The following is a 23105-nucleotide window of genomic DNA, read 5'->3' on the forward strand; positions in this document are numbered from 1 at the left end:
TAGTAGAGATGGGGTTTTACCATGTTGGCTAGGCTGGTCTCGAACTCCTGACCTCAGGTGGTCCACCTGCCTCAGCCTTCCAAAGTGCTGGGATTACAGGCATGAGCCACTGCGCCTGGCTCTCTTTTGGGTTTTCTATATATAAGATATGTCATCTGTAAGCAGGGATAATTTTACTTCTTTCTTTCCAGTTTGGATGCCTTATTTTCTTGTCTGACTACTCTTTCTAGTACTTTTAGTACTATGTTGAACAAAAGTGCTGAGAGTGGCCAGGGGCCATTTGGCAATGTCTGTAGGGATTTTCGTGGGACACAGGTGGAAGAGTGCTACTGGCAGCTGTAAGATCAAGGCCAGGAATGCTTCTTCCCAGCTTACAGTACATAGGACAGTCCCCTATGGCACAGAATTACCCTGCCCAGAATAGCAATTATGCTGAAGTTGAGAAATCCTTCTCTGCCTGGCTGACTGACTGGCTGCATGTTTGAAGGCACTTTAAACTCAGACTTTTGTTTTTTGAGATGGAGTCTTTCTCTTTCGCCCAGGCTGGAGTGCAATGGTGCAAAGGCATGATCTTGGCTCATTGTAACCTCTGTCTGCCTCCTGGATTCAAGTGATTCTCCTGCCTCAGCCTCCCTCATAGCTGGGATTACAGGTGCCCACCACCACACCTGGCTGATTTTTGTATTTCTAGTAGAGATGGGGTTTCACCATGTTGGCCAGACTGGTCTCAAACTCCTGACCTTAGGTGATCCGCCTGCCTCTACCTCTTCCTCCCAAAGTGTTGGGATTACAGGCATGAGCTACTGTGCCCGGCCATCCCAGCCTGTCTGAAGCAGGTCATTATCACATTTTTCTCCATCTCTTTTTCTCTTCCCCATCGATGTGTATAGTTTTGTTTTGTTTTGTTTTGTTTTGAGACATAGTCTCGCTCTGTCGCCTAGGCTGGAGTTCAGTGGTGCAATCTCGGCTCACTGCAACCTCCGCCTCCTGGGTTCAAGTGATTCTCCAGCCTCAGCTTCCCGAGTCGCTGGGATTACAGGCGCACAGCGCCACGCCTGGCTAATTTTTGTATTTTTAGTAGAGACAGGGTTTCACCATATTGGCCAAACTGGTCTTGAACTCCTGACCTTGTGATCCACCTGCCTCTGCCTCCCAAAGTGCTGGGATTACAAGTGTGAGCCACCGCGCCCAGACTAGTTGTTTTTGTTTTTTTGATCATAGTGTCCCTAAATGCGTGTGAGATGAGATCTCGTTGTGGTTATAGTAGTTGTTTTTTATTCTAGAACTCAGCCTTTTATTCTCTAATAGCTGTACTCCCAGTTCTTCAGTGTTTCCCTTTCCCCCCAAACCAGATGTCTTTTTCCGCATTGCCCACAGGCTTGGTGAGACGTGCTGGCAGCGCAAAGGGGACTGAGTCAGCAGCCACAGCCGAGAAGAAGGTGTCCACGGGAGGACATAAATGCATCCCAGCCTCCTAAATAGAAGAGGCTTATTCTTGAAGAATGGTCCTTGCCAGGGCTGAGGGCTGGAGCAAGGCACTCCAGACACAGGCCACTGTGGCTTAGAGCCCGGGTGAATATGCGTGGCTGTGGGGAATGAGAATGAATGTGGGTCTGCCTGCCGGGTCATGGGGTAGATGGGCAGGGAGGAGCTAGAATTCCAGGGCCTTCGCTGTCGCAGGGGCAGAATGATTTGATCCTGTGGCTGCTGGGGCTTCTGACTAGTGGTAATTGATGGAATGACACAGCCAAGTTTGCCTTTAGGAAAAGTCACTGACAGCAGTAGTGAGACAGGGACACTGGATGGAAGAGAACGCCAGCGGCAGCAGTGGAGGCGGTTTCTTCAAGGGTATTAGAGGGCTGGGCGTGATGGCTCACGCTTGTAGTCCTAGCACTTTGGAAGGCCGAGGCGGGTGGATCACAAGGTCAGGAGCTCGAGACCAGCCTGGCCAACATGGTGAAACCCCATCTCTACTAAAAATACAAAAATTAGCCGGGCATGTTGGCGCGCGCCTGTAATCCCAGCTACTCAGGAAGCTGAGGCAGAAGAATCACTTGAACTCGGGAGGCAGAGGTTGCAGTGAGCCGAGATAATGCCATTGCACTCCAGCCTGGGTGACAGAGCAAGACTCTGTCTCAGAAAAGGAGGAACAACAACAAAAAGGTATTAGAGAAGTTGCATGGATAGCGCCTGGACAGTTGAGGAGGCGGGAGGAAGAACGGGTTGGTGGAGCAGCATGTGCCAGTGAGGGGAGCTGTGGACGAGCAGTGGGTTGGCGCCTAGGTTATGGCGAGAACAGTGGCAAGTGGATGTTGGTACAGCTCAGGACCGGTGCGGGAGCATGGCCAGGACCAGCAGTGAGCCTGTGGGGACGAGATCCTCTCGTCTAGCGAAAGAGTGGTTGCAAAGGCGGGGAGAACGGTGCTGTCCTGCTGGGGAAGCCAGGCCAGGGAGGGATGCTTGTATTGCTGCTCTGTGGAACCAGAGGCATTCTTGTCAGAAGCGAGGCGGTGACGCAAAAGTGTGGCAGCTGAGCCCTGGATCGGGTCCTGCCCCAAGGGTTCACGGGTGTGTGTGTGGCATGCCTTGGCCCCATCTTCTGTCCCCGAATCCTGCTGTTTTCATGCGTCTATTCTTAATAGACGAACATTAGAATTGGTTTGTCAAATGCTTAATAAGAAGCCTCTGCAGACTTTGATTGAAATTGTGTTCAATTTATGGATTAATTTAAGAGGTTTTTGTCTCCTCACACATAAAAGTTCTATCATCCAGGAACGGATATCTCCCTGGATTTACATCCTTTTGCCAAGTTGTATGGTTAGTCCTTACCTTTCTGACCCACCGTAGTTCATCTTAGGTAGGTCATGGTTTTTGTTACTGTTGTGAATAGAATTTTTAAAATTAAATTTAATTATCTCAAAAACCCAAGAAGAAAGTTTTAGGAAGCAGGCCGTGGTCACTCTCCAGCTTGTCATGAGTCGGGTGGGACTGAAAGCTCATCGTAGAGAGGTTCCTGGCCCGTGACTCCTGCCATCTGCTGTCACATGGACCTGACATTCACCTGACAAGCTGTGTTTTTGCTGTCCCTCAGACTTTGTCGCCTTTACCACTCCCAGTGGCAGCTCCTGCAACCTATGCTTTCTTTGCATTTGCTCCTGTTCTCTCAGCTGCTTACTCATCTTACTCATGTCTTTGTTCCTTAGACCCTGGCCGTCTGCATTTCTCTTCTGCCACTTAAATTCGTTTTTTCTTTTTTTTTGGAGATAAGGTCTTGCTCTGTCACCCAGGCTGGAGTTCAGTAGTGTGATCATGACTCACTGCAGCCTCGATCTGTAGGGCTCAAGTGATCCTCTTGCCTCAGTGTCCTGAGTCGCTGGGACTGTAGGCACATACCACCATCCCTGGCTAACTGCCTCTTATATTCTGAACTGCTTGAGGGCAAGGACCATGTCTTGTCTCTCCTGCTGATGCTCAGGTGGCCAACATGTTGCTGTGTACATGCTAGAGACTTAGGCAATGTTTAATTTATATTTTCTGTAGAAAAGTATGAAGCTGTAACACATTTAAAATCCTATTTTTGTATAAATAGCTTTAACATTTCAAGTTATTTCTCTAGAATGTATTCCTAACATAGGATTCTTATATTCTCTCTCTTTTTTTTTGAGTTGGAGTTTTGCCGGAGGTTCACTCTTGTTGCCTGGGCTGGAGTGCAGTGGTGTGATCTCGGCTCACCACAGCCTCTGCCTCCTGGGTTCAAGTGATTCTCCTGCCTCAGCCTCCCGAGTAGCTGGGATTACAGGCATGCACCACCACGCCTGGCTAATTTTGTATTTTTAGTAGAGACGGGGTTTCTCCATATTGGTCAGGCTGGTCTCAAATTCCCGACCTCAGGTGATCCACCTGCCTCGGCCTCCCAAAGTGCTGGGATTACAGGTGTTAGCCACCATGCCCAGTCTTCAGGATTCTTATAAGAATATATATAACTTCTTATAACAGAAGTTATATCTGTTTCGTGGTGTGGGCTACATAGGTTTTTTTTTTTTTTTTCTTTTGTGGAGTTACTCTCTATTGCTCAGGTTGGAGTACAGCATCACCATCTCTGCTCACTGCAACCACTACCTCCCGGCTTCAAGCGATTCTCCTGTCTCAGCCCCCCGAGTAGCTGGGATTACAGTTGCCCACCACCACGCCCAGCTAATTTTTGTATTTTTAGTAGAGATGGGGTTTCGCCATGTGGGCCAGACTGGTCTCAAACTCCTGACCTCAAGTGATCCTCCTGCTTGGGCCTCCCAAAGTGCTGGGATTACAGGTGTGAGCCACTGTGCCCGTCCGGCTACGTATTTTTTTTTTTTTCTCTTTTTTTTGAGACAGAGTCTTGCTCTGTCGCCCAGGCTGGAGTGCTGTGGCGCGATCTCGGCTTACTGCAAGCTCCACCTCCCGGGTTCACGCCATTCTCCTGTCTCAGCCGCCCGAGTAGCTGGGACTCCACGCCCGGCTAATTTTTTTGTATTTTTGGTGGAGACGGGGTTTCACCATGTTAGCCAGGATGGTCTCGATTTCCTGACCTCATGATCCGCCCGTCTCGGCCTCTCAAAGTGCTGGGATTACAGGTGTGAGCCACCACGCCCGGCCCTATGTACTTTTAAATTGGTGTATTTACTGAAGCTTCCTAGATCACTATGTGAATTTATCTTCTTGGGCTCAGTGTGGTGGCTCATGCCTGTAATCCTAGCACTTTGGGAGGCCAAAGTGGGTGGATCACTTTGGTCCAGGAGTTCAGGACCATCCTGGGCAACATGGTGAAGCCCTGTCGCTACAAAAATTCTCTGGGCTTGGTGGTGCATACCTTTAGTCTCAGTTACTTTGGAGGCTGAGGTGGGAGGGTCACCTGAGCCCAGGAGGCAGAGGTTGTAGTGAGCCGTGATTGTGCCACTGCACTCCAGCCTGGGTGACAGAGCGAGACCCTGTGTCAGAAACACAAAAACAGTATCTTCTGCTCTCCCATTGCCACGTGGGGTTATTTGTTTGTATCAAAGCTAGGCATCTTTCAGTGTTCCATACCCAGTTCTGGACTAGGGGCTGAAGTGAGTAAACAGATAAAAAACCATGGCTCCACAACACAAGGGACTTAATGGTGTAGCTGGACATGGGCCAGGCTGACTGAGGTATAAAGATGGTATGAATCCTTAAAACGTCCCTTTTCCCCCTCCAGGGTTGGGGTCTACTGGGTCCCCGGAATGAGTTGTTTGACGCAGCCAAATACCGAGTGCTAGCTGATCGCTTTGGCTCCCCTGCTGACAGCTGGTGGCGTCCCGAACCCACCATGCCCCCTACTTCCTGGCGGCAGCTGAATCCGGAGAGCATCCGGCCAGGGGGACCTGGGGGCCTAGCCCGCTCTTTGGGCCGGGAAGAAGAAGAGGATGAGGAGGAAGAGCTAGAAGAAGGGACCATAGATGTTACCGACTTCTTGTCCATGACCCAGCAGGATTCCCACACCCCACTCAGGGACTCAAGGTACAGACTGGGGATGGGGATGCAGCGAGGCTGGCTGTGCCTTGACACGGGGATGGGCGAATGTTCTCTGCTAGCTTTCTCTGAGATGGGAGTGCCCCTGCCTCACATTGCAGCCTGTGTGTCCCGTCACTCCGTGTGTGTCTGCCCATTCTTGGGGGACAGCCAGCTGTGGTCTTATGGCTGGGCTTTTGCAGAACAGCAGCACGGAGACCCTGCTCTCTGCTGTCTTATCTATGTGAGGGAATGGAGGGCGCAGTCCCCATCCAGTGTGGCTGTGGGAGGAGCAGAGACGCCCGGTTTCCCATCCATTTCATGCCTCCTGGCCTTTTGGCTCCCCGCTGCAGTGCAGTGTCCTCACCCTTACATCTCAGAGCCTCAGGGAAATTGGTCCAGGAAGAGAGAAGATTCTTTCAGCTAAACTTTTGGTCCTCCCAGGGGGAGTTCCTTTGAGATGACAGATGATGACAGTGCCATCAGGGCTCTGACCCAGTTTCCACTTCCCAAGAACCTTCTGGCCAAGGTGATTCAGATTGCAACGTCATCCTCCACAGCTAAGGTGAGTTGGGTCTCCTAGAAGTGTGTGTGGGGGCCATTTACTTGGTCATGTCTGGTGTTCCCCAAAGGCAGGTTTACAGAGGGCTGAGGGGGCCTGTTCCTCCAGCCCACACCTAGGCCAGCTGGTGGAACTCCGGCTTGGAAGGAAAAGCAGTAGGTGTGACAGAATGAAGGTCAAGTCTCAGCAGCACAGGGAGTGGGCTGGGGGCCGCAGGAGCAGAAGACCCATACCTGTTCTGGGCGGTGGATTGTCAGTGGGGAGGGGTTAGAGGTGTGGGTCTTGGTGAGGTATGAGTTTCTCTCTTGCTACCAGGCAAAGGGGCTTCGGTTAGGCAGAGCTTCTGTCCAGGTGCAGGGCCTTTTTGCTCCTGTAGGATGTGCCTGGTTTTTAGCTCATGCTGACAGCTTCAACCCACAGCTGCCACGAAGGTGCCGAGATGACAGTGGGCTAGGAGGGCAGGTGGTGGAATTGCTCAAGCACTGTCTTCTGCAGTGGAAGTCGAGGTATAGCAGGAGAAGCGAGCCTGGGACTAGAGTGCCCGAGCCCATGGGCCTGCTCCTGGCTCTGCAGCAGCACCTCTAGCATGGCTCACGCTGGGTACCTGCTGAGATGGTGGCTCATTCCGTCTCTGGGCTCCTTGGCATTCTGAGAATGCCCCAAGTCTCTTCCTATTCCCTACATTTCTGTAACCATCTCTCTTGCCTTCCATGTAGAATCTCATGCAGTTCCATACTGTTGGCACCAAGACCAAGCTGTCTACACTCACCCTGCTCTGGCCCTGCCCCATGACCTTTGTTGCCAAAGGGCGCCGCAAAGCAGAGGCTGAGAATAAGGCAGCAGCCTTGGCCTGCAAGAAACTGAAGGTGAGTCCAGGAAGGTCCTGCGTGTGATGCATGAGAATGTCTTGAAGCTCCCCTCTGCCATTGGCAAATGGGTCCCATTTTTTAGGAAATGAAACCACCACAGCAGGCCTTTTGCCTGGCACAAAGAGCTGGTCTGCAGGCCGCACTGTTGCCACAGCTTTCCCAGAGCCCCTGTGGAGACGCTTTGACTGTGACCCAGCCTTTTCCACACTGGTGGCCTGAACCTGGTGAGGCTGGGAGGAAACTTGCTCATTGTTCTGAATAGTATAAAGCCAGGAGGAGCCGGGCCTGTTTTGAGAGGCAGACCTGGTGTCCAGTATGATCCTGATAACCCGGGTTTTGTGGCCAAAATGAATAATGTGACTTGTGACTGCAGTGAAGATTGAGGAAGCAGTCAGCATCAAGGTAGAGACAGTGTGGCAGACAGCTGGCAGTTCTCTTTTTCTTGAGACAGGGTCTCTGTGGCCCAGGCTGGAATGTAGTGGCACAATCATGGCTGACTGCAGCCTTGACCTCCTAGGCTTAAGCAATCCTTTCACCTTAGCGTCCTGCATAGCTGGGACTATAGGTCTGCGCCACCACTCCCAGCTAATTTTTAAACATTTTTTGTAGAGACAAGGGTCTCACTGTGTTGCCAAGGCTGGTCTTAAAATCTTGGGCTCAATCAATCTTTCTGCCTTCATTTCCTAAAGTGTTGGGATTGCAGGCATGAGCCACAGTTCCTGGCCATGGCAGTTCTCTTGAAAGGGGCTGTGGAGTTAGCTGATGGCACAGTCAGTGGGAGGGCGTTGGGATTGGGTCTGACTGCCTGAGGAGTTAGTAATCTCAACCCATGTTGGTGGAGGTTTAGTTTGCAGAACAAGACAGAAATGGGCCTGCTTTACTCTGAATGGTCAGGTGCACCATTTCATGGGTACAGTTGGCCCCAGGACCACGTTTTAGTTCTAGCTGATGGTGAGAGGTAACAAGAACCTGGAGAAAATGAGGAAGAGGGGACAGGCAGGTGGTGAGATAGAAGGCATAGATGTGCTGCTACCTGTGACTCGAGGGCAGAACAAGGACTGATCGTAGAACTGGAGGCATCTGAGCTTTGGCCTGACGCACACGCACTGAGCAGAGGCACCTTGGCATGGTAGGGCCTGTCTGGGGAGGAACAAGCTTTGCAGTGGCTGGAGGGCCATTTGTCAGGCTGGTAGATAAAACCCATGAAGTCTGGGGAGAGGGCGGAAGCCTGTTCCTGCAGCAAGGAGCTTGTGTTGGCACCTCCTGCGGAAGGAGGACCAGATTCCTGTCCTTGAGGTCCTTACCGCTGATGGTGCCAGCAGGCCCAGGGGCAGGGGTTGGCCCCTGTTGTGGAAAAACTTCTTTAAGGAGGAAGTGTTTGATCTGGGCTCCGAAGGGTGAGCAGAGTCCAGGCATTAGAGGTGACAGGAACAAAGACTAGTTGTACCCACGTGCCTGAGGTATTGGAATGCCATGTTTTATCTCTGGCGAGGTGGCTTTAGGGATGTAAGGAGGTAAGACACAGTGTTTTCCTTGCAGTGGCTTGTTTGATCAAGCTGCATTATAATCAACATTTATAGGAAATTCCATGTGTATCTGTATATGATGGGGTTACAGATGGGTCAGGTGCCATGTAGGGAATGGGAGGTGGGATGGAAGGATTGGGGGAGGAAGGCTTTGATGAGGCAGCAAAGGAAGAGGGAGTCTGTGGGGTGTGTTCTAGCATCATTGAGGGCCTGGTCTGGGTGGTCTGAGGGTACATGTTGGGAATTCACGGAGGTGACAGGGGCCTATTGTGGTGTTGGAGGGGCTCTAGCCGCACAGTGAGTGGTTTCTCCTCAGGGTCTTCAGACGTAGGGCTGTTCTGCTGTGACACGTCAGGTTTAGCTTTTCTTGAATTAACTTTATTATTATTTTCTTCGAGACAGAGTCTCACTCTGTCGCCCAGGCTGGAGTGCACCATCATGATCTCCGCTCACTGCAACCTCTGCCTTCAGGGTTCAGGTGATTCTTGTGCCTCAGCCTCGCTAGTAGCTGGGACTATAGGTGCTGGCCACCCGCCTGGCTAATTTTTTTTTTTTTTTTTGAGATGGAGTCTCGCTCTGTTGCCCAGGCTGGAGTGCAGTGGCACAATCTTGGCTCATTGCACCCTCCGCCCCTCCAGGTTTAAGCAATTCTCTGCCTGTCCCTGGAGTAGCTGGGATTACAGGCACGTGCCACCACACCCACCTAATTTTTTTTTTTTTTTTTTTTTTTGAGACGGAGTCTCGCTCTGTCGCCCGGGCTGGAGTGCAGTGGCCGGATCTCAGCTCATTGCAAGCTCCGCCTCCCGGGTTCACGCCATTCTCCTGCCTCAGCCTCCGGAGTAGCTGGGACTACAGGCGCCCGCCACCTCGCCCGGCTAGCTTTTTGTATTTTTTTAGTAGAGACGGGGTTTCACCGTGTTAGCCAGGATGGTCTCGATCTCCTGACCTCGTGATCCGCCCGCCTCGGCCTCCCAAAGTACTGGGATTACAGGCTTGAGCCACCGCGCCCGGCTGCGCCCGCCTAATTTTTTGTAGTTTTAGTAGAGGTGGGGTTTCACCATCTTGGCCAGTCTGGTCTTGAACTGCTGACCTCATGATCCACCTGCCTTGGCCTCCCAAAGTGCTGGGACTACAGGTGTGAGCCACCGCGCCCAGTTAATTTTTGTATTTTTAGTAGAGACGGGGTTTCACCATGTTGGCCAGGCTGGTCTTGAACCCCTGACCTCAGGTGATTTGCCTGCCTCGGCCTCCCAAAGTGCTGGGATTATAGATGTGAGCCACTGCACCTGGCCTGAATTAGCTTTAGTTCATTTTTTAAAATGTTTATTTTGGTAAGTTTACATTTTCCTAGTTCATAATTTCTCTATCACCATGTCAGCCAAGATCCAAAATCTCTTAGACATTACTTGGCACAACTTCTGCCTTGGAGCTCCTGAGCTTGTCTGGGCTGGTTTTTGGGGAGCCCTAGAGCATAGACTGAGTCTTGCATGTCTCCCTGCAGAGCCTGGGCCTGGTGGACAGGAACAATGAACCGCTTACACATGCCATGTATAACCTGGCCTCTTTGCGTGAGCTGGGTGAGACCCAGCGCCGACCGTGCACCATCCAGGTGCCCGAGCCCATCCTCCGCAAGATAGAGACCTTCCTGAACCATGTAAGAGGCCCTGCATCCCTCATCACCCTTGCCCCCTGTAGTCTGCTTCCATCTCTCCAGACTGAAGGCCTCTACCTGCGACAGGCAGTAGTACCTCCCCATTCTCTTCACTGAGATTGGGGCCTGGGAGCCCCCTGGCCTGAGCAGCCCAGTCTTGCCCACAAGGATCCCGGGGCAGTCACGGACTCAATCCTGTGCCCAGTGGGTTGGGCCACAACATCTGACCCAGGCGGATCCTGCAGAGTGGCTGGTTGTGTGGTAATGAGGAATTTCTTTTTCATTGTTTTGCTTGCCTCCCTGCCCCCCAGTACCCTGTGGAGAGTTCATGGATTGCCCCAGAACTCCGGCTGCAGAGTGAAGACATCTTGCCCTTGGGCAAGGACTCAGGGCCTCTCAGTGACCCTATCACAGGCAAGCCCTATGTGCCCCTGTTGGAAGCAGAGGAGGTACGTCTCAGCCAGAGTCTGCTAGAACTGTGGCGGCGGCGAGGGCCAGTCTGGCAGGAGGCCCCCCAGCTACCTGTGGATCCACATCGGGATACCATCCTCAACGCCATTGAGCAGCACCCAGTGGTGGTCATCTCTGGGGACACAGGCTGTGGGAAGACCACACGCATCCCCCAGCTGTTGCTGGAGCGCTATGTGACTGAGGGCCGCGGTGCCCGCTGCAATGTGATCATCACCCAACCTCGCCGCATCTCTGCTGTGTCTGTGGCACAGCGGGTCAGCCACGAACTGGGCCCCTCCCTGCGCCGGAACGTGGGCTTCCAGGTGCGGCTGGAAAGTAAGCCCCCAGCCCGAGGTGGGGCCCTGCTCTTCTGCACTGTGGGTATCCTGCTGCGTAAGCTGCAGAGCAACCCCAGCCTGGAGGGTGTGAGCCACGTCATCGTGGATGAGGTGCATGAGCGGGACGTGAACACAGACTTTCTGCTGATCCTGCTCAAGGGCCTGCAGCGGCTCAACCCGGCCCTGCGGCTGGTGCTCATGAGTGCCACAGGGGATAATGAGCGCTTCTCCCGATACTTTGGTGGCTGCCCCGTCATCAAGGTGCCTGGCTTCATGTACCCGGTCAAGGAGCACTACCTGGAGGACATCCTGGCCAAGTTGGGCAAGCACCAATACCTGCACCGGCACCGGCACCATGAGGTGAGGGACACCCCCATCCCACCCGAGGCTCCTGGCCTTTCCTCCACAGATGCCCCTCCTCCCTGGCCCTGGGGCTTGGTGGCCTGGGGCAAGTTACCCTCCCCAGTCCTCAGTTTCCTTGATAGAAACTGGGGACTAACCCCACGTGCGTGGCACGCATGTGAGGATTGGAGTTGATGTCAAGCGGCTCCGTCTCACTGAGTCAGGTGGCTGTGTCCTTGGCATGACCCCTTACCCTGGGGCTGTGACTGTGGCCTCTCTTCCCCACCCCAGTCTGAGGATGAATGCGCACTCGATTTGGACCTTGTGACTGATCTGGTTCTGCACATCGATGCTCGTGGGGAACCAGGTGGGTGCCTCCCCATCTGCCCCATGCCAGCCCTGGCCACGCTTGCAGAAGCAGCTGGCTCATGCCCCAGGGCTCCTTTGCAGGTGGGATCCTGTGCTTCCTGCCTGGGTGGCAGGAGATCAAAGGAGTGCAGCAGCGCCTCCAGGAGGCCCTGGGCATGCACGAGAGCAAGTACCTCATCCTGCCAGGTGAGAGCCCGGGCAGAGGGACCAGGGACCTTCGAAAACCAGCCTGGCCTCTGTCCTGGGGACTGACCCAACTGGGACTCCGGGAGTCCCGGTTTCTGACCAAGCTGTGGCACTTTTCACTGGGCATAGTGTTTATCTGCACCTGTTTCATCAAAATGGGGTCAAAATCCTTGCCCTGCCCACATTCCGGGGGGGAATTCTGGTGGAAGCAGTGCCCATAACCAGTGTGTGTCTTGCCCACCAGTGCACTCCAACATCCCCATGATGGATCAGAAGGCCATATTCCAGCAGCCTCCAGTTGGGGTGCGCAAGATTGTCTTGGCCACCAATATTGCGGAGACTTCCATCACAATCAACGACATCGTGCATGTGGTGGACAGTGGGCTGCACAAGGAAGAACGCTATGACCTGAAGACCAAGGTGGTACCTACCTCCTGGGCCTGGCCAACCACTGGGGGAGGGACTCCGTTTTGAGGTGGTCCGCAGCCTAGATCTACCTTAGACCTGTTTTGTGTGTCTTGAGAAGGCCACGCTTGTGGGGTCTCAGTGTTCCTGATGTCGGGGGCCTGGTGAGGGTTACTCGGAGTGGGGAAGCACTGAGGAAGTGGTATCTGTGTGCTGCTTACCTGCCCCCTCCTCCAGGTGTCCTGCCTGGAGACAGTGTGGGTGTCAAGAGCCAATGTGATCCAGCGCCGGGGCCGAGCGGGCCGCTGCCAGTCAGGCTTTGCCTACCATTTGTTCCCTCGAAGCCGGCTGGAGAAAATGGTCCCTTTCCAAGTGCCAGAGATCCTGCGCACACCTCTCGAGAACCTGGTGCTGCAAGCGAAAATCCACATGCCTGAGAAGACGGTGCGGTGGGGTGGGGTGGGGGCTGGCCTGGGGACCAGGCAGGTGGGAGGCAGGCTCATGGCGGGCTCTGGCTCTGTTTGTTGTAGGCAGTGGAGTTCCTGTCCAAGGCTGTGGACAGTCCAAACATCAAGGCAGTGGACGAGGCTGTGATTTTGCTCCAGGAGATCGGTATGTAGGGGCTGGGCTGGGCTAGGGAGTAGTAGCTCCTGAGGGCGGCACTGACAGCTGAGCCGTTGCAGGGGTGCTGGACCAGCGGGAGTACCTGACCACCCTGGGGCAGCGCCTGGCTCACATCTCCACTGACCCCCGGCTGGCCAAGGCCATAGTGTTGGCCGCCATCTTTCGTTGCCTGCACCCGCTACTGGTGGTTGTTTCCTGCCTTACCCGGGACCCCTTCAGCAGCAGCCTACAGAACCGGGCAGAGGTGGACAAGGTCAGTCCTGACTCCTTCCTGGAGCCCTCCACCCACTGCTGTTCTGAGGGGGCGTTGTCTAGCCCCTGCCTGCGACCCGGCTGCCCTCTTCTCCCCTCCCAGGTGAAAGCACTGTTGAGCCACGACAGTGGCAGTGACCACCTGGCCTTTGTGCGGGCTGTCGCCGGCTGGGAGGAGGTGCTGCGTTGGCAGGACCGCAGCTCCAGGGAGAACTACCTGGAGGAAAACCTGCTCTATGCACCTAGTCTGCGCTTCATCCACGGTCAGCTGGGCCCACGCCTGCTTTCCTGAGCCCCTCCCGCTCCTCCCACCCCCACTGAGCTTCTGTTACCCCTAGCCTGTGGTTAGGGACTGTAGGTTCACTGCACATTCTGTCTCCCTAGGACTCATCAAGCAGTTCTCGGAGAACATTTATGAGGCCTTCCTGGTGGGGAAGCCCTCGGACTGCACCCTGGCCTCTGCCCAGTGCAACGAGTACAGTGAGGAGGAGGAGCTGGTGAAGGGCGTGCTGATGGCTGGCCTCTACCCCAACCTCATCCAGGTGCTGCCTCTGGGAGGGAGTGGAGTTCACCAGGTCCCAGCCTCCTTCCCTGTCTGCAGCTCCTTGCTCAGCCCCACCCATCTTTTCCTCCATCCCTGCAGGTGAGGCAGGGCAAGGTCACCCGGCAGGGGAAGTTCAAGCCCAACAGCGTCACATATAGGACCAAATCAGGCAACATCCTGCTGCACAAGTCGACCATTAACAGGTGAGGGCATGCAGGCCTGGATGGGGCAGCTGGGATGGTCCAAAAGGGTGGCCTCACCAGCCCTGTGTTCCCTAGGGAGGCCACACGGTTGCGGAGCCGATGGCTGACGTATTTCATGGCGGTCAAGTCCAATGGCAGCGTCTTCGTCCGGGACTCCTCTCAGGTGCACCCGCTAGCTGTGCTGCTCCTGACCGACGGGGACGTGCACATCCGCGGTGGGTGCCTGTAGGCCTCCCGCCCACCCCGCTTTGCAGCTGCTCCTCTGGGGCCTGGCCTCACCACAGCTTACCACCATCTTTTCCGTTCCCTCAGATGACGGGCGCCGGGCCACCATCTCACTGAGCGACAGTGACCTGCTGCGGCTGGAGGGTGACTCGCGTACCGTGCGGCTGCTGAGGGAGCTGCGGCGGGCCCTGGGCCGCATGGTGGAGCGGAGCCTGCGCAGCGAGCTGGCTGCACTTCCCCCCAGCGTGCAGGAGGAGCACGGGCAGCTGCTTGCGCTACTGGCAGAGCTGCTGCGAGGACCCTGTGGCAGCTTTGATGTGCGCAAGACAGCTGATGACTGAGCCCTGCTTTTGCTGGGGCTGTGTACAGAGTGCAAATGTTTATTTAAAATAAAGTTCTATTTATCCCTTGTGACCACTGCTGTCCACTAGGGGCTCCTCTCTCAGGGCCTCCATACACTGGGCCATGGTTCCCCAAAGAGGAAGAAGGAAGTTAGAGAAGAGATGCTTATTGCTGGGGTACAGGGACTGGCTGTGGCCCCAAGTCTTGAGAGAGAAAGAAAGGGGTTAGAACCTTCGCCAAGAGCAGGAAGCAGCCGTGCTGTTAACCAACCAGCCCAGTCCGCTGGCACAGCTGCTCCTCTGGGTACCCACCACAGGAAGCCTGTCAGAACTGTCACTGTCTTGTAGTTTTGGACAGTTAAGTGTCGAGTAGCCCTTTACCAGGCAGACTGGGGGAGAGTTCTGCAGGTAGCTGAGGCCCAGGGCTGTGCGGCACAGTGGTCCTTCCTGTATCCACATCCACAAGTTCATAGCCGAGGGGCTGAATGCTGAGGTCATGGAGATCATGGGCACACTGCATTTCAGTCCCTTGATGCAAGGGGGTGAGCTGAGGGCAGGAGGACCAGGGAGGTAGATGCAAACTGAGACACAGAAGCATGGAGCCTGTGTGATGGGACATCAGGCAGCTTTTATTTACTCTTAAAACTGTTACAACAGAATCACAGACTGACAAAGGTAATGTCTGAGCCATAAGCAAATCGGGAAGTACAGAAATGTCCCACCCCAAATGGCTGCGGAGTACACATCACACAGGGCCTCTGGTCCTGGCCTTCTCAGGTGCTCTGGTGTGCAGGATCCTTCGAGGGGAACTCTGACCACTCCTATTGTCTTACCTAGAAAGCATGCCACTTGGGCCACCTCCCCCCAACCCTTGGCCAAAGGAACGAAAGGACCTGGAACCTGTCGTCAACCTCAGCATCCTCATGACCCCGGGACAGACGCAGCAGAGGCATCAGGTACTCTGGGCCTGTGCTGTTGCCCCTGTGGTGTCTCCTGACTATCCAACCCTCACTGTTTCCTTCTCACTTTCATCCCAGCAGGGCCTTCCTCCTGCTGACGAAACACTGGCTCCCTCATGTTCTGGGCACAACGGAAGTGTTCTGCACATGGTCTCTATGGAGGAAAGCTGGTCCCCCTGGCCCAGGCAGCACTTCCTCTGTGAGACCCTGCAGTTTCCTGGTGTGTGCCTGGGGAGCTAGGGACATGGTGCCAAACCTCCATAAGGCACTGCTACCTCAGAAAGGGGGAGGACCTGTCAGGCCCAGGACTGCCTCCCTGCACATGGACATCAAATCTAAACCTAAGTCAAGACCCCTACCTTCTCCAGCTCCAAGGGATGCCAGGACCAGAGAAGGGCAGAGGTCAGGAGGGGCCTCAGGAGGCCAAGTCTGGGGCAGCCTCAGAGGCAAATCTACACTGTAGCCAGTCCCCTCCAGAGAAGCCCTTGGAATCTTCCAGGCCATTTCACTACAAACTTATGTTTGAATCCTTTATTAGAAACCATGCAAACTTTAATACAAAAAATACAAGTGCAATAAGAATCTTTGTGTCAATACAGTTCCCAGGATTTCTCCTCACTGCAGCCATCCCAAGGCCTAGCTGGGATGCCCTCTGTGGGCCTCGCCTCTCCTCCCTCCCCTCTCCAGTCAGGGCATAAGGGAAGCAGATGGCCTTAGTCTCATGCCTTTTATTTTTAAATTTCCAGACCTGATTTCCCACTGTCCGCATGAGGCTCCCCTGGACATGAGGGCTTGCATGTCCTAGGGTGCGGGTGCCGGCCTGAAGGAATTCCATCTCCTGGCCCTTTCTTGTTCTCCAGCCCTGGCTTTGTACCCTAGGGCTGACCACCAGATCCCAGGGAATGGGAAAGAGATGCCAAAACCAGCCTCTTGGTTAGAAAAGAAAAGCAGCATACACACAAAATGGCAAAACCAACCAGTGCACGCTCCAAGAGCCCCTTGTGTGCCTGACCGGCTCACCAGCCACAGCCTCTGCACCCCTCTTCCCTGCTGCACCGCCTCCAGGGCCCTAAGCTGCCCACATCCTCCAGCGGGGGTGGCGTAAGGATCTCTCTGCCCTGTTCCCTCTAACACTTACTGAGGACTTTCATATAGACATGGCTTCAACCTGCAGAACTATTTCGCCAGTTTTTAGGTTATTAGAAAAAAAATAAAAGGACAAAACAAGAAAAATGTGACAGCAGCTAGGCGGGTATGTTAAGCATGGGGACAGGCAGCACTGACCCCCAACTTGGGCCAGGGCAGCAAGAAGGGCCCGACACCACCTGCATGGGGGGGAGGCGCGCATTCGTGACGCCAAAGGGAGAGGCAGTGGCTTAAGCGCCACAGTCAGCATCCTGTCACCACTCAAAGTCCGCCTCCACTCTTCCCTCCAGGTAGATCCAGGAAGGAGGGAGGGCATGTCAGTTTCTTTTGGGTTTGGACCAAAGAACCAAACAAAGATGAGGGTGGAATCTAGTTCTCCTCTCCTAGATCCCAACTTAGCCTCAGCCACCCCAACCCCCTCCCAACCTCCTCCACGGAGCAGTGGCACAGTGATGGGGCAAGACCAAAGCAGGGAGCTGGGCCTGGGCTGGAGCGTGAGAGGTGTGGGGTGGGGCTGCTGCTGCAAAGCAGGAGGGAAGGCGAGCCTAGCGGGCTGCCCGGCGCCCAAGCGCTCACTGGTCTAGTGGACAGTCCGGGAAAGGGGGCCAAGGACCCGGGAGCCCGAGTTGGGGCCGCCAGGGAAATGTGGGGGACGGGAGACAATGTCGGCCCCATGGTCGGTGCGGGCCCTGGCGTTTGCCCGGAACATCAGCCTGTAGGTCTCAATCTGCAGTGACATGGGAGGAGGGAAGGGAGAGGGGAACAGGGGAGACAAGAGGGGAACACGGGGGAGACGGAAGACGAGACCAGAATGTCATCATTAGATGCCTGGAAAATAAAAGGTTACTTCGTTAAAATTTAGGCCACACTCTAGTCAAAAACAAAGGAGTTTCAATTTGCGGCCAGTGGCAGGGCCCCTGGCTGGCCCTTAGGCCGAGCCCAGCCACTTACTTGTCTCCTGGATCTGGCTGTCCAAGGTCTGGGCCTCCCTTTGGTCACCACCCCCTGACAGGGTGGGGTGGCCATTGAGGCCACTGGCTGAAGTGGGGGCGCCAGCTTCAGGCGCTGCCTCAGAGATGGCCGGCTCCTCCCCAGCAGGGGGGCCCGGACACAGAGGAGCCTCGCTGCCACCGCCCTCAGTCTACAATGAAACAGTGGGGGAGACAGTGCAGGGTCAGTCGGGAGGGGAGTGGGATGGGTTGATGGTGGTGGGTTTCACACACAGCCCCCACCCGTGCTGTCCCGGCACCCACTGGCTCAAGGCACAGTCACTTGGAGAATCCCAGGCAGGTGCCCTGGCCCCACCCACCCCACCTCACCTGGGAGACCGACTCCCGAGGGTCAGGAGCAGCTGGGCTAGTGACACTCTCAGAGCCCCTCTGTGGCATGTGAGGCTCTGATGAAGCCTCTGAGGGAGCGGTGCCAGGCCTCAGGCTGGTACCAAATAAGTAGCCATGACAACAGTAAGCAACAAGCCTGAAGGGTAGCCCCCCCAAAGGGTGCAGCCCACCCTCCCAAACTCTCCCTGGACCCAGGCCACCCCCTGCACACAGAGTGGGGTCCTCAGTAGCTCCCGGGCAGCCCTGCCTGTACATCTGTCTGGTCAGGAACACAGGCACTGAGGCTTTGTCTGTGTTGGGCACCATTCTGGGACCGGGAGTCCACGGGAGGCAGAAAGAAGGTGTCCAACGAGGTATAGCCCAGGGAGGCTGTGGAGGCCCGGAGGGTTCATAGAAGGACATTGGGGGACATGGACACTCAGTGTGAGGAAGGCAGAGAAGAGAGAATAGCTGTGAGAGGTCACTGGGGAGCTGGAAAGCCTGTGTCGCCAAATACCCAAAAAGTGACAAGGCACAAGTGGTTTCTAATCGGCATAGTGAGAGAAACAGGCCTCAATTAAAAACCCGAATTCCAGAACTAATAGAGAAAGGGAGAGAATATGAATAAGGAAAAGCACACAAGGCTTGGGGTCAGAAAAGCCCAGATGTGAATCCGGGTCCGCACTCGCTCACTGTGTCCTTGGACGAGAGAGAGACTAAGGCCAAGTGAACGCCCCACGGAGACGGGCGCGAGAGCGGCCTCTTCACAAGGCGCGGGGGCGCGCACTGAGAGCCTGTGGCAGCAAGGACCCCTAGATGTTCGTGGAAGCTTATCAAGGCTTCATTCAGAGCATCAGGAGAGGATGGGACAGGGGACGGGCTGGGCAGTGGCTGGCACTGGGGAGCAGAGGTGGAAGGGAAGGCCCAGGGCAGCGGCTCCCGGCCCCTCTCCCCTGCGCACCTGAACCCGAGCAGCAGTAGCCTTCCTCGTGCTCGGGGCCTGCAAGATGCCCCTCATGGGCCCCCCACCCGCCGATGACATGGAACAAAGGACAGACAGCATCTTGGCACACAAAAGGTCTCACAGTACTGTGGAAGGAGGAAGGGAGGAAAGAGAAGAGAGGGAAGGGAGAAGAGGCCCAGCCAGTCGCCAGGATGTGAAGCTCTGCCACTTGAGCTCTGTCCCAGAGCCCTGCAGAGGCAGGCCCCAGGCAGCCTGCTGTCGCTGGCAGCCAAGAATGTGCTGTCCTGCTCCCAGCTCAGGAGCGGAGCCTGACATGGGGTGGGAACCCACATTCCCCTCTTGTGTGACAGCCGGGGAGAACTGTGTGGTGCAGAACCCCCGTTCGCCTGGTGGTGGTCTGTGTCCCAGCCTGTGGCCTTCTAAAATGGCTGGATGGGCTCAATTAGGAAGGCCACGGCTCTCAGAAGCAAGGTTCTGCCTCCAGCTGACAGGTGAGGGGTGGCTGGGCTGGGGCCTCTTCACTTCTGCCTCAGTCAGGACTGATGATACGCGATGGGAAAACAGCAATGGTGTGGGTGAAGACATGACTCCTGAAGAGACTGAGGGGCGGTGACAGGTGCCTACCTGTGAGGACCCTGACACTAGCTGCATCGTCCCCACCCCTCCCCAGCTGTGCCTCCCCAGTGACCCACTCGCTACCTTCACGGCACCTCCTGCAGGTAGGTGGCCCACATTATCAAGGGATCCCACCTTGGCCTGGGCCTTCTCCTTGAAGTTCAATTTCTGACTTTCAATCTTGACATCTCCTCCACCTGGAACCACAAAGGAATTGGTCACCTAGGGTGGCAGAGGAATATCCCTGCAGGCAAAACCAGGACTGGTGATATGCCCAATCTAGAAATGAGAAAGATGTGACCTGCTTCTGGGTGGCAAACGAAGAACAGTGAACACGTTTGTCTAAAGAGAGCTTCTCTTATCACAGTGAGGCTGAGACAGTCTCTCCGTCCAGCCAGTGGGAATATCTCCAAGAGAAGGAACGCCATCCCTTCTACCACCCCATGCCACAGCCACCGAGCTGCGGGCCAGGCTTGGGCAGGCCTGGGGCTCCGAGCACAGCCTCCGGGACGAAGCCCCTGCTTCTCTACTTGGTCTGGGAGTGCCCTCCCGCTAACTGGGCCACGCAGTGCTTCTCAGGCACAGCCTCACTAAATTCTCACGAATGCCCTGTCCTCACGGCCACGGTCCCTGCTTCACAGCCGGTAAAACATGCTGCAAAAGAGAAGGGACTCACCCAGAGTTACCACCAAACTGGTGATTGACAGGGACAGGTTGTGAAAATTGTCTGAGCCCCTAACCGTATCACACTGTAGCAAAAAGAAGGAATGATAAAAAGGAGAGTGGCCCCAAGGCTGTGCGCTGAGAAAGGAAAGACATGGACCAAGGCAGGCCCGCGGGATCTAGTGACCTCAGGCTAGGACGGGGAGGGAAGGTGGTCTGAACTCAAGCCCAGGGTTCAGAGCTCCCTGGCCAGAGTGTGCCCATGAGACCAAGGGGAGGGGTGCGGGATGAGCTGCCGTCAATGAATACCCAGCCCCTCCTGAGCCCAGCAGCGTGGCTCCCCTTGGGCCCCTTCTCCTGTTCTTCCATCTCCTCTCAGCTCACATGGCAGACCTCCATGCACAGCTTCTGGCCAAGGTCTCCCGGTGTCCCATACTGGGAAACCTAGCCCTGGCAAAAACTAGACCCTTAGTGACTCAGTGTCATTAGAGAAGGAAGTATCTCATAGGAGTAGATTTCCCAGATAAAAGGGGAAAAAAATGGTTAAGAATGGAACTGTTTAGATCTTTCTAAACAGAACACATTCTAAACTGGATCACACTCTTTGCTGAGAGGGAAAGGGAGTTTTTTTTTTTCTTTTTGGAGACAGAATTTCGCTCTGTTGCTCAGGCTGGAGTGCAGTGCCACACTCTTGGTTCAAGCAAATCTCCACAGGCCTGCACCACCACACCTGGCTCATTTTTGTATTTTTAGTAGAGACAGGGTTTTGCCATGTTGGCCAGGCTGGTCTCAAACTCCTGACCTCAAGTGATCTGCCCGCCTCGGCCTCCCAAAGTGCTGGAATTACAGGCATGAGAGACCGCGCCCGCCCTGAGGGAAGAGAGTTTTGCCTTCACCTTAACTGGCCTGTGGTGGCTAGCCTTCTGGGATACCAGGTCGGCCAGCCAGTGTGCCTGCTGCTGCAGCAATCCTACCCACAAATCTGCTGTAGACCCAGGAACTAGGACACAAGGCTGCAAGGGTACTAGCCAAGGCAAGAGCCCAGCCTCTGCACAGTGACTTCCACAGGGGTGCTCGGCCAACCATGTTGCTGGAAGGAAACTGCATTAGTGCAAGGTGCTGAACGCCTCCCATTCTCCTGCCAGGGCTAGTGGCTGATGCTTCACTGGTTAGGAGCCCCCTTTGCTTCTGAATCTGACAGGTGGGACCTGAACACTGCTCTCTATACAGCTCCTTCAGCAGTAGCTCCTGTAATCCTCGTTTAAGGCAACCCAGGTTCTCAGCTCAGAGTGCACCGCTTCCCCAGGCCTAGCTCAATAGTGCCATGCACACAGTGGGTACTCAAGAGAATGCCTGTGTGGATGGCTGTCGTAAGAAACTGATACTCCTCCACTGAGAGGTTAGCACCTGAACTCCTGCTCCCTGACAGAACAAGGACTGTGTTGTTTCCACCGCTGTGTCCTGGGTAGTCTTCATGGGATGCTAAAGGCACAGAGATGAAACCCTTGCCAGCCAGCAGGCTGCCCAGCTGGCCCATGGCAGGACTACATACCCTGGGAGTCCCAGTGGGCAAGGGAGGCGCCACTCACCAGGCTTGTGCTTGATGTTAGCTTTAGACCCACACTTGGAGGAGACCTTAGAGATATCCACTTTCTTGTTCTGAATCTGAACCTGAGGAGGAGGACACAAAAGACTTATTCAGAGAGAGGGTATATTATCAGAGCCAACCCCATGCTACCTTTTAAATCTTCTCCATGTTCAGGGTTTCTCACTCCCTCTGTAAGCTGCTGTCTCAGTCTGTTCAAAGACAGGGTCATCTCCCTAAATACTTACAAGAGCCCTCGACCCACCCTGGCCCTGCTCTTCACTTCTTTTCTTTTTTTGTTTTAGATGGAGTCTCGCTCTGTTGCCCAGGCTGGAGTACAGTGGTACGATCTCAGCTTGCTGTAACCTCCGCCTCCTGGGGTCAAGCAATTCTCCTGCCTCAGCATCCTGAGTAGCTGGAATTACAGGCGTGCACCAACACACCTGGCTAATTTTTTGTATTTTTAGTAGAGACAGGGTTTCACCACGTTGGCCAGGCTGGTCTTGAACTCCTGACCTCAGGGGATCCACCCACCTCGGCTTCCCAGAGTGCTGGGATTACAGGCGTGAGCCACCGTCTCTGGCCTTCACTTTTTTTTTGAGACGGAGTTTCACTCTTGTTGCCCAGGCTGGCACGATCTTGGCTCACCCAAGCCTCCATCTCCTGGGTTCAAGTGATTCTCCTGCCTCAGCCTCTGGAGTAGCTGGGATTACAGGCATGCACTACCATGCCCGGCTAATTTTGTATTTTTAGTAGAGATGGGGTTTCTCCATGTTGGTCAGGCTGGTCTCGAACTCCTGACCTCAGGTGATTCGCCTGCCTCAGGCTCCCAAAGTGCTGGAATTACAGGCGTGGGCCACTGTGCCCAGCCACCAGCCTTCACTTCTAACCCCACCTCCAGCCAGACCAAAGCACCATTTCCACACCCCACAGGCTTTTCTGTGCAGACCCTGTCCATGCACGCTCCAGACAGCTCTTCTGTCATTTCACCAGGTCCAAACACCAGCATCAAGGCTCCAATTAAATATCCCCTTTGTTCCATCTCAAAACCTGACCCAGCAACTCCTCACCCAGAGAAACCTGGAATAACATATTTACTTCCAGTCCTTTTCAATGCATTTCCCCCTTGGCGGGGGAGGGGGTGGTGTGTGTGTGTGTAATCATAGTATCCCTGCTTAAACCATGTTATAACAATTTTCCCAGCCAGGTGCAGTGGGTCACACCTGTAATCCCAGCACTTTGGGAGGCTGAGGCAGGCAGATCACCTGTGGCTAGGAGTTTGAGACCAGCCTGGCCAGCATAGTGAATCTCTCTACTAAAAATACAAAAATTTGCATTTAAAGGTGGCGCATCTTGGCCAGGCACGGTGGCTCATGCCTGTAATCCCAGCACTTTGGGAGGCCAAGGCGGGTGGATCACGAGGTCAAGAGATCGAGACCATCCTGGCTAACATGGTGAAATC

General features: G+C 54.7%; 2 protein-coding genes across 31 annotated transcripts in view; one reads left to right on the forward strand and one right to left on the reverse strand.

Annotated features, from left to right (window-relative positions):
- Positions 1 to 14466, forward strand: part of DHX30 (DExH-box helicase 30) — a 53027-nt gene extending 38561 nt beyond the window's left edge. For 6 of the 7 annotated variants that reach the window (XM_033205866.1, XM_033205879.1, XM_033205852.1 and 3 more), the window contains 16 exons: positions 5213 to 5514; positions 5950 to 6070; positions 6784 to 6933; positions 9964 to 10116; positions 10425 to 11261; positions 11535 to 11610; positions 11694 to 11798; positions 12043 to 12218; positions 12441 to 12647; positions 12734 to 12815; positions 12887 to 13080; positions 13183 to 13342; positions 13464 to 13621; positions 13723 to 13826; positions 13902 to 14041; positions 14139 to 14466. In XM_033205866.1, the coding sequence (XP_033061757.1) occupies positions 5213 to 5514; positions 5950 to 6070; positions 6784 to 6933; positions 9964 to 10116; positions 10425 to 11261; positions 11535 to 11610; positions 11694 to 11798; positions 12043 to 12218; positions 12441 to 12647; positions 12734 to 12815; positions 12887 to 13080; positions 13183 to 13342; positions 13464 to 13621; positions 13723 to 13826; positions 13902 to 14041; positions 14139 to 14392 (3219 nt within the window). In that variant the 3' untranslated portion in view covers positions 14393 to 14466. Of the gene's footprint in view, positions 1 to 1417; positions 1573 to 5212; positions 5515 to 5949; positions 6071 to 6783; positions 6934 to 9963; positions 10117 to 10424; positions 11262 to 11534; positions 11611 to 11693; positions 11799 to 12042; positions 12219 to 12440; positions 12648 to 12733; positions 12816 to 12886; positions 13081 to 13182; positions 13343 to 13463; positions 13622 to 13722; positions 13827 to 13901; positions 14042 to 14138 lie in introns of those variants that run through there. The other variant, XM_033205885.1, reaches the window with a different exon arrangement.
- Positions 14467 to 14996: 530 nt separating this feature from the next.
- The window catches only part of MAP4 (microtubule associated protein 4), a 231241-nt gene continuing 223132 nt past the window's right edge, over positions 14997 to 23105 (reverse strand). For 15 of the 24 annotated variants that reach the window (XM_033205816.1, XM_033205797.1, XM_033205778.1 and 12 more), the window contains 4 exons: positions 21648 to 21729; positions 19480 to 19592; positions 17449 to 17638; positions 15001 to 17325 (listed from right to left, as the gene is read on the reverse strand). In XM_033205816.1, coding sequence (XP_033061707.1) covers positions 17318 to 17325; positions 17449 to 17638; positions 19480 to 19592; positions 21648 to 21729 — 393 coding nt within the window. In that variant the 3' untranslated portion in view covers positions 15001 to 17317. Of the gene's footprint in view, positions 17326 to 17448; positions 17639 to 19479; positions 19593 to 21647; positions 21730 to 23105 lie in introns of all 24 variants that reach the window. The other 9 variants (XM_033205788.1, XM_033205662.1, XM_033205736.1 and 6 more) reach the window with 3 other exon arrangements.

The sequence above is a fragment of the Trachypithecus francoisi genome, unplaced genomic scaffold (assembly GCF_009764315.1).
Source record: "Trachypithecus francoisi isolate TF-2019V2 unplaced genomic scaffold, Tfra_2.0 Lachesis_group0, whole genome shotgun sequence".
NCBI classification, from domain to species: Eukaryota; Metazoa; Chordata; class Mammalia; order Primates; family Cercopithecidae; genus Trachypithecus; species Trachypithecus francoisi.